Source organism: Miscanthus floridulus, chromosome 5 (genome assembly GCF_019320115.1).
Source record: "Miscanthus floridulus cultivar M001 chromosome 5, ASM1932011v1, whole genome shotgun sequence".
NCBI classification, from domain to species: domain Eukaryota; kingdom Viridiplantae; phylum Streptophyta; class Magnoliopsida; order Poales; family Poaceae; genus Miscanthus; species Miscanthus floridulus.
The window spans coordinates 27,491,638-27,501,600 of record NC_089584.1 but is presented as its reverse complement, the minus strand read 5'-3'; the positions used below and the strand labels follow the sequence as shown (position 1 = coordinate 27,501,600).

The 9,963-nt window shown below is 44.2% G+C and overlaps 1 protein-coding gene across 2 annotated transcripts; it reads right to left on the bottom strand.

Moving 5' to 3' along the window:
• Nucleotides 1–5,612: 5,612 nt before the first annotated feature.
• Nucleotides 5,613–9,697, bottom strand: LOC136451844 (uncharacterized). Of its 2 annotated transcripts, none has more exons than XM_066452527.1 (7): nt 9,369–9,697; nt 9,180–9,267; nt 8,836–9,077; nt 8,434–8,521; nt 7,133–8,337; nt 6,120–6,227; nt 5,613–6,009 (listed from the first exon to the last, which is right to left on the bottom strand). In XM_066452527.1, the coding sequence occupies exons 1-7, from the start codon at nt 9,633–9,635 to the stop codon at nt 5,932–5,934; spliced, it is 2,076 nt and encodes a 691-aa protein (XP_066308624.1). In that variant the 5' UTR covers nt 9,636–9,697; the 3' UTR covers nt 5,613–5,931. The 2 variants fall into 2 exon arrangements, with proteins under 2 accessions (XP_066308624.1, XP_066308625.1); XM_066452528.1 differs by having other exon boundaries at nt 6,120–6,224.
• Between the last annotated feature and the right edge of the window lie 266 nt (nt 9,698–9,963).

Here is a 9,963-nt window from a genome sequence, read left to right as displayed (position 1 = left end):
GAGCTAACCAAGATATATCTCTTGTTGATCATTTTATTTTGGTGCATATGAGTTGATTGAATTGGATAGATATGCAATGTTACTTGCTATGAGATGATTGAATGGATAATTGATTAGTAGTCAAGTTTGAATTGATTTGTGTTGGATAAGTTCATAAGATGACATTTAGTAAGTGGTTTGAATGGATATATGTCTTATGGAAGTATTCAAACAAGTTAGTTTCAAGTTTGATTCATACTTGATGAAGTATAGCTCAAGTGATTGAAATCTATCCTATATTGGAAATCTGAGCTAGCTGTGATCTTAGCCATGTTTGAGTAATCAAAACTTATTGGATTGGCATGAAAATTGGTGTACATGCTCTAGACTTATGGTATAAGATGCTGTACAATTTTCATGAGAATTGGATAAGAAATGCTTCGGTTTTGGAGTGGATCTTGTCAGCTATAGTGCAGCAGTTTTCAGCATGTAGCAGTGGTGGAAGAATTGAAATATGGCAGCAATCTAGAAGTCAAATGAAGCTCAAATTTTTACAGCTGCTGGACAACTTAATAAAAAACATCTCCACCAAATTTCGTGGTATTTGGATTTGTACTTTGGGAGATATGCTTATTCCTTTGAAGGGTACAAAATCTGTCAGAAAAGTGACAAATGTTGGATTGATCTAGAGTCACTTTGATTGAAAGGTCCTCAAGTTGGAAACATGTTTACAAGTGTTTGAGGTACCTAAGTTTGGTTTTGAGATGATCTAAAAGCATGACAAGCAAAGAGTACAAGGCCATTTGATTGTAGAGTGTACTTTGCATATATTTGGTACTCAAATTGGAAGATCAAGATCAAACTCAAGATGAAGTTGAAGGTTAAGTTCTAGTGACTATTGGAAATCATTTGGTAGGAAGAAAAGAACTTAAACAAGAAGAAAGAAAATGACTTAAAGAAGGAATCAAGGTTACTCATCAAGTTAAGTCCATCACTTGGATCAATCAAATCAAGTCATTTCAAGTGAATATCAAGAATGGTTCTTGGAGAGAGGTCACTTCTCCCTAGTGTAGGGGCTTGCCGCCTATGTGTAGGTAAACCAAGTGTGGTACTTGGAAGGCTAACATGGAAGTGGTGATCCGAGGAACATTTGAGATGCTTAGTTGAAGCAATCAAAAGGGTTGATCAAGAAAAGCAAGCAACACCCAAAAGAGAGCTAATCATGATATTTCAAGTGGTATTCTCAAATTGATACTCTCATGCAAGCAAAGATCAAAAGATAAAGCAAGTCAACCACAACAAGAAAGTGCACTTGATTATAAGTGGTATTCATTTCATATGGGTGAAGAATGAAATTCAACATGGTATCTATTGGTCTTCACCAAGCTTATAATTAGACTTCACATTGCTATTGGAGTAATGAATTGAAATCTATGTGACTATCCTCTACTCCAACATAGCAAAGGTATCATTGTAATGTGCATGATCATTTCATCCTTACTAGTATGCGGTTAGTGCATATAGTACATGCTTCATAGGATTCATGCATAACAAATGAAATGTTTTAAATTCATAGCCTACCACTATTATTTGAATGATTACTTGATCTAGTGGTTAGTATATGAATTTATTCATGAGCTAGTGAACCCAAGTACTTAACTTAATTTGGATTGCTAACAAGTGACAAGTACAACATTGGCAGGATAACCCTTGCAAGAGGTGTGAAGAAGCTTGTCATTGGTTCAAACCGGACTTGGAAGCTTAGGCAAATCAATTTAGCTCAAGTCATTCATAGAAGCTCATGATAGTGATAAAAGTACAAGCACAAGACAACAATGCAAATGAATATCAAGTTTGTATGTTTCAAGTGGTATCTAGACTCAAGTATTTTATCAAGAATCTACAAATAATGTCTAGATCAACTCACAAGTGATATCCTACAAGTGGTACTCATGAAGATAGCAAATGTTCAAGAAATGGTCTTTATTGATAAATCAAACAAGTGGTTCCATACTAGAAGATTCTTTCAAATGGTATTCACTTCATACAAGTGGTATCATATCTATACATAAGTATCAATCATGCAAGATGATGGTTCCACAAGTGATCCTCAACTTTAAGTGATCATCAAATGAAGAATGCATCCCTCACCTACAAGAGCTCAAGTGTATCAAATGGATGACCCATGCTATCACATAGGGGGAGAGTGTCCCATAAATTGATATCAAGATCAAAGATCCTCATTATGTGTATTTTAAGAAGCCCTACACAAGATACAAGTGGTACAAGTTACAAGTGTATCTAACAGTGGTGTCACTCCAACAAACAAGTGATTGTCCATAAAAAATACAAGATTCAAGCCTCAACCATCTACCCCCAAAATACATACCTTTGCATCAATGAGAAGCACACCTTTTATGGAAATTGATGACAAAGGGGGAGAGATTGTACAAAGATATGAAAGCTTGATTGAATGGGGGAGAGATTAAGATTGTACAAGGGGAGAGATGAGATATAAAAGAAATAGAGGTTGGACATGGACATGGACAAAGAGGGAGCAACATTAGAGAAAAGAGAAGGATCAAAATTTCTTGGACAAGAGAAGCACACAAGTAGGGGGAGCAAGCTCATGAAATTTGATTGATTGCATTTGATATGTGCATATTCATGTGCTTGCTTGCATTGCATAAGCTTTCAAAATTCAATATGCATGCTTGTGTGGTGTATGCTAGTTGTAGAACTTGAATGATGATTTGATAACTAGCATGCATAGGATGATAGCTAGACACTTGGTATGTTTTTCAAGTAATGCTAGTACCTTGCTTTTAATGTTGATCTCACAAGGTATCTAGTGTTTTTATTGCCAAGTGATATCTAGCTAACCATGGTGCTAAGGATGAACTTAAAGGTGCAACTCGATTGGTACACACTTCAAAGGTTTATTCTATACACCTTAGCATCATTTGTAGTAATTACTCTCCCACATTTTTAATCTATGCATATGTGCGAGCTTCAAACTCAAACACTCTAGCAAATATGTAGGGGGAGCTCAATACTACCATTTCGGGTTTGTGGTCATTTGTCAAAAATCATTTTCACATGGTAACAATTGCTTGGGCAAGCAACATGACTCCCAAAGAGCTTAATTTTCCATATCTTTTGTAGAGTTGTCATCAATCCCAAAAGGCTGGCGATTGCAAGGTCCTTGTGTGGTTTGGTCATGGAGTGCCACACTAGGTGGACTCATTGTGTTTATGTGAGATACACGGTGATTAGTCCACATGTACATGTGTGTGAGCAACATATGCCATGAAGGTGAAAATGGCTTGGAGATGTTGCAAAGCTCACACATGTGATGATGAAGGAGCTCATTGCACATGAGACATGACATTGAGTCATGTGATCAAGGTGGAGAAGATCAAGACAAGACTTGGCTTGATGGACCGGTTGCAAGCGTGAAGGGCAAGTCGAGGCTTTGGAGCGATGGACCGTGTGGCGGTGAAGCTTGAGCAAGACTTGGCGCCGATGGACGAAGGCAACGGTGAAAGCAAGTGAAGTCAAGATCGATGAACCAATATGATCATGTGATGATATGAAGTGGATCATATCATTGTTGATCATGTTGGTGCATGTGTTGCATCGACATTGGAGGAGATGGAATGGAATGCGCAAGGCAAAGGTATAACCTAGGGCATTTCATTTCACCGGTCATAGGTGTGTAGAGAAGTTTATGACCGGGTTTAGGATAGATGGCCGTACTATCAAGAGGGGCAAACTTGTTTGCATATCGGTCATCTAGTGCCACTCGAGTGATCTAACTTTGCATCGTCGCTAGGATCGAGTGGCGTGGCAAGTTGAGTGGCTAACACCCTTGAAAATGTTTTGAAAATATGCTAACACATGTGCACATGATACACTTGGTGGTTGGCACATTTGAGCAAGGGTGAAGAAGTGAAGTGAAAAGAGTTAGTCGCGCTGGTCAGAGTGACCGGACGCGTCCGGTATGGTGACGGACACGTCCGGTATTGGCTTAGGACTGACGCAGTGCGACCGGACGCGTCCGGTGTGAATCAGCAAAACAGTGTTCGGTGAGACAGTTGATCGGACACTGGCAGCGTCCGGTCCGGTGTGACCGGACGTCCGGTCGTCCGTGGGTGCTTACTGTACTCGACCGGACGCTGAGGCTCAGCGTCCGGTCAGTTCTAAGACGCGTCCGGTCGGCCCTGGAGGCTTACTGGACTCGACCGGATCAGCGGCTGAGCGTCCGGTCGTTTCGTGTGAGCATCCGGTCGTCTTGTCAGAGAGCCGTTGGAGGCAACGTGGACACGTGGCGGTCTGGCAGCTACCGGACACGTCCGTATAGCGACCGACACGTCCGGTATTCGATCGGTGCGTCGTGCAGCGTCCGGTGCTGCGTCCGGTCGACCCGAAAAACCCAGTGAAGGGGTAACGGCTAGTTTAGCCCATGGGGCTATAAATAGAAGTGGTCGGCCTTTGGCCGAGACAGCACACTAGAGCCTTGGTGGCTTGTGTGGTAGTGCTTGGGAGCCCTCCATCTCACACATACTTGATAGTGATCATCCGATTGTGTGAGTGAGCGATTCTAGTGCGATTGCATCGTGAGGTTGCATCGAGTGGCACTAGGTGATCGAGTTGCAAGCCGGTGGTGCTTGTTACTCTTGGAGGTTGCCACCTCCTAGACGGCTTGGTGGTGGTCTCCGTCGAAGCCCAAGAAGCTTGTGCGGCGCTCCGGAGAAGTGCTTTGTGAGGGGCATTGTGCTCGCCCCGGGAGCCGCGAAGAGCAACTTTAGTAAAGTGTCATTGAGCTACCCTCACTTCGGGGTAGGTTCTTGCGGCGCCGACGTGCGGGCTTGGCGTGATGCCAATTAGCCGCCGAACCACCAAGTGAGCGGTCGACACAACGGGGACTAGCGTGTTGGCAAACACGTGAACCTCGGAGAAAAATCATCGTGTCAACCTTGTTCTTCCCGTTGGTTTGCATCCGTTACACAAGCTTGCGATTACTTTCATATACATTGAGCTTGTGTTGTTGCTTTGTAATTAGTTAGCTTGTGTAGCTTGCTAGTTACCTTCTTGCTTGTGTAGCATAGAAGTAGCTCCCTTGCGTGGCTAATTTGGTTTGTGTAACCTTGTTAGTCACATTGCTTAGTTTGTGTAGCTAAGTAATTGCGCTCTCTAATTTGGCATTGGTTGCCTTGTTATTGAGCATTGCTAGTGAGCTTAGTTGGCTTGTGCTTTTGCTTACTAGCATGTGTAGGAGCTCCCTTGTTGCTTAAAGTACTAGTGGCATAGGTTTGTGTGACCTTGCTCCTAGAATTGGTTAGGTGAGCTTAGCTATCCGGCACCTTTGTTGCTGATTAGTATCTTTGAAGGTGCTAGAGAACATAGATAGAGGGGTGTAGTCTTGGCTAGACCGATAGTTATAATTCCGCACTTGTTTCGGTTAGCCGCCGCAATTAATTTTGGAAAGGACTATTACCCCCCTCTAGTCCACCATCTTAGCTAGTCCTCCACTCCTCCCTCTAATCTCTGTCTAGAACATGCAATAGGACATGCTACCTATTCAACAGCAAGCACCCGACTAGATCTATGCGTGATCCTATAGTCTAACACATAGTACTTGGTACAAACATCAACACAAGCCGGCGTCCTTACAACCAAGGCACCCACCATTTCACCACTAAAAGTTTGCAAACAGACATGTTCCAGTTCGCAAAAACTCCAGCCACATTTCATTTCATTTCAGTCTTCCATCTGTGCCTAGGACAACCACTCAACCATCACTGTCCATAGCACATCACACTGCATTCGAAAGACCGGAGATTGAAGCATGCACAAGGTTCACCAAGCAGCATAAATTATGCACTGAACAATTCAGCAACACGATGCCTAGGCCAGCAGGTCAGGTCACCACCACCTTCTGAAATTCAGTCACCTCCGGCTGCTCCTGCGTGGAGATGATGAGGCCCTCTTTTCCTCGACGTATTCGGTGAATCTAACCCTTGGTCCCTGAGTTCAAACAACAGGTTAGCTTCCATGGATCAGCTCTCATTTGCCTGCCCGGTCAGGTCAAGCAAAACTAGGTAATTCAAAGGTTTCAGGGCACAGTAACTACTCACAGGGATTCTGCAGTGGGAATTTAGATCCACGAACATCTGCTGGCAACGGTTTCTGGCCACCTCCTCCACCCGAGAGGCCTGTCTGCAAGCCGCTTGTGTTGATTCCTGCTGCAATTTCCAACGACGATAAGAATTGAGGATTTTGTAAACTTTGGTGAATACAAAACTGCTGTGCAGTTAGCAAGCATATTCAAAGCGAATTTCAAACACTAAAAGAGCCAATCAATAATGTAAAGGAGATGGGAAGCTCGGGCTGAGGACAGTCCAAAGCTATAACCCTTTTAGTCACTTGACAGCATAAGTTTCCATGTAACGAGTCCAAGTTCACTCTCAATTGTCACATGTAACAGATCTTTCTCAATATGGAAATAGTTCAACAACAAACAATTACCATTTTCCCCCTAGGATAACCCACATCATGCATGAATTAACACAAACCACAAATGTATAAGACATAAATATTGCAGCTAAGCCATAGGTTTTACAAGGTAGAAATAACCTTGTTGTATAAGCTATTCAGCTAGAGTAAGGTTGATATGGATTTTAACAATGTCTACATGTCATCAGTGATCAACAAAAAAAAAGTTTAGTTCCATTCATAAATGACAGTTTATGATCACAATGGTTGGATCAGTTCTGGCTAAACATTCTGGCATGGAATGCATCCTTGCATTTGTATGGTTGCCAAACACATAGATCAGACATATTTTACAACCATGCTGCCCAAAATTATGATAACAACCATGTTAGCAAGAAACTCAATAGGCACAGAAGACAAACCTAGTGTTGTGGGGTTATCATGAAAAAGTATTCCTGAAAGCCTAACAAAATTCTAATATAACATATCCTAGGAGATATAGGTCTTGATCCTAACAAAGTATTCAGATTTGATGATCACCACAAGTCAATGTAAAACTCGTCATACTAGTGAAGAGTGGATATAGCATTCCTAACTGCAGAAAAACTTCATGATAAGGAAAAAGAAACAAAATCTGAAATGCACGGATTTATACTTGGCCAGCAGGCTTCTCCAACAGACTCCTAAGACTGGCCACCTCCTTCAGTAAGTTACTTATTATATCATCTGCTTCTTTCATCTGCTTCCTAGAGAACTCAAAAGCTCGGTCAGCATGTAGACGAAATGTACAGCAGTCCAAGCACATGCAGATACCCTTACACCCCCTTGTACTCCTCTTGAGTATTCCTTTCTTTGGAGAAAGCTTCTTAGGAGACAGAACTCTTTTTCCCATTGAATGGGCACCACTTGGCCGTGATATGCCTGCTTTGCTTGATGGTGATTGAGTGAATGGAATACATCCAGACATTTCCTCCATTGATAAGGATCTGTCAACAGCAGAGGGATCAGAAGGTCTGCAGATCATTTGTATGTCATCGTCAAGAAGCTGATCATCAAGAGAAACCACAAAACCCTGAGGTTGTTGTGCACAATGCCAATGCAACAATGGTATCAATCTCTTGGTAGGGCTACCAAATCCAACATCATGACATCCTGAGTCCAAGTTTTGGCACTGCGGTACTTCAGCGAATTCACCATTATCTTGCAGCTGTGCAGCCAAGGATTCATTTGTGACACAGAGCTGAACCTGCTCTTTGGAAACATAGTCATCCTTGTCTGAATTTTCCTCAACTCCATCTAAAGGTAACAGTTCTCCTTGTGCAGCCCCTTGCACTTCAGCCATGCTGTTTTCTGAAGAGACTTCTGATGCAACCAGCTGAAATTCTCTGCTATCCAGAGCATAGCCCCCATCTGATTTTACTGCTTCATCGTGTCTGCTTCTTTTGACTTCATCTCTTTTGCATTCCTCTGGAGACTCTTCTGATTGTTGTCCAATGGCCTGGACATTGTCCCCATCTGATGTTAACTCACCCTCAAAATTAGTTAGGGGGCCTTGGCTTGAAGCTAAAGCTTCTTGCTGCATGACATCTTGCACTTCAACTGCACTGCAATCAGGAGGAGACGCCTCTATAACAGGAGGCTGAAGCTGTCTGTCATCAAGAACATGATTCACATCTGCTTTTGGTGGCTTTTCTTCTTCCATTATTTCAGCTTGAGCTCTGTTGCATTCCTGAGAAGAGTCATCAGAGACAACAAGGCACTGCTGCCCACTGGCTGAGGCATCATTCTCATTTGATGCTGGCTTCTTTTCCTCTGCAACTTTTCGGATTTTGACCCTGTCACTTTCTTGAGCAGAGATTTCTGAAACAGCAAGGCAACAGCACACAGTGAGGCAAACGAAATCTAAACGAGGTACCACTTAATCACCATCAATTGAACCCCGAGCAGGTATCTTACCATTCTCCATGAGAAATGGCAGCATCCGCTTGTAGCTGAACGAGCTTGGATGATGAACAAACCTCGACCTTGTGCATCGGGCAAGCAACTGAAACACATAAGAACATATATTCTCCGTTAATTTCATAAATGAATCTGGAGCAATCTGAAAATATGTTCACAGAAATGCCTTTTCCCATAGCAGACAAACCCCAATTTCATAACAGAAGAAACTAATTTACAAGGTTTTGGACTTTTGGTCATCCCCCAAGATTTTAATCCTCCTATACAGTTCACAAGATTATACGTGAATAACAAATCTGAGTAGCAGCAAAAAACACACGCAAAACCATATCCTGCTGCCAAAAGCAGTTAGTAGAAAATATGGGCACGGAGCCGGAGATGCTCCAATATAAAACTCACCGGCTTGTTGGTTAGGTCATGGGGGGCAATCTTGATCTCTTCCGTGACATTGTTGCAGGTATCCTTCACATCGGTGTCTTCTCCAGTGTTCACCACCATCGTCTCCACGGAATCCATGGCTTCAGGTTCGCAGTGGCTAACTCCCATAGATTCATCAGCCAACCGAGAATCAGATCCGCCGAGCCCATCCTTTGAGTGCGCAGCCGTATCTTGCGGGAGCACCTCCTTGCCAATGGAGCTATCTGAACCACCAGGACACGGGCGTGCAGGGAGACAGCGTAAGCACAGGAATGCGAGCCGGACCAGACGAAGACGAATCTAGGAGGAGACGGGGAGGATGTTACCGTTCTTCGTAATCTCGTTCAGGAAAGGCAGCAGGCGCCGGTACCCAAACGAGCGCGGGTCGCGGACGAGCTTGGACCGCGGGGGCACCTGATCCAGCGGGGAACCAATCCAGATATCAGATGCTGAAACCACAGAAAAGGCAATGCAAGCAAGCACCAGATAAATCAAGAAACGAACGCCCGACTTACCAACTTCCGGTCAAGGTCCCCGGCCGCCGCCGCCGCAGCAGCAGCCGACACGGCCTCCGGAGGCGTGCTGTCGACGGATCCGGGCTTGACGGGTGCGACGCACTCGGGGGAGCGGTCGAGGGAGCCGGCGGCGGGCGGGACGACGCGGCGGAGGCGGAGGTCCTTGACAGAGACGCCGTCGACGCCGCTGTGGAGGAGCAGCTCCGCGTGGCGGCGGGATGTGACGCCGCCGAGGCGCGCGGCGGCAGGGGTTGGATGGCCCGGCATGTTGGCTGGGTCCGCGCGCGCGCTAGTCTAGGGTCGTCCGCATCTGAGTGGGGGTGTGAGACGGAGAGGAAGGGAGGGGGAGAAGAAGCGGCGGGTTTTGGCGGCAAAAACTCGAATCCTTGGCGCCAAAGTAGTAGTAGGGGCGGCAGAAGGGGTAAGCTGTGGCCTGAGCACGGGGCCCTGGGTGAAATGTGGGTCCCATGTTGGTAGATTGGGACGAAGGAGGGATCGTAGAATTTTATATTTGCCTCTTTTTTCATTTTCATGAATTTTGAAAAATCTTCTATTTTCTTGGACTTCATCTATATTTAGCATATTTATTTAAATC

Excerpts from the sequence above, each read along its gene's own strand:
- LOC136451844 (XM_066452527.1), bottom strand. The coding sequence starts at position 9,635 with ATGCCGGGCCATCCAACCCCTGCCGCCGCGCGCCTCGGCGGCGTCACA. Across the intron at positions 9,268-9,368 it reads GGGACCTTGACCGGAAGTTG|GTGCCCCCGCGGTCCAAGCT; the intron begins GTAAGTCGGGCG and ends CCGCTGGATCAG. Across the intron at positions 8,338-8,433 it reads GCCATTTCTCATGGAGAATG|AAATCTCTGCTCAAGAAAGT; the intron begins GTAAGATACCTG and ends TTGCTGTTTCAG.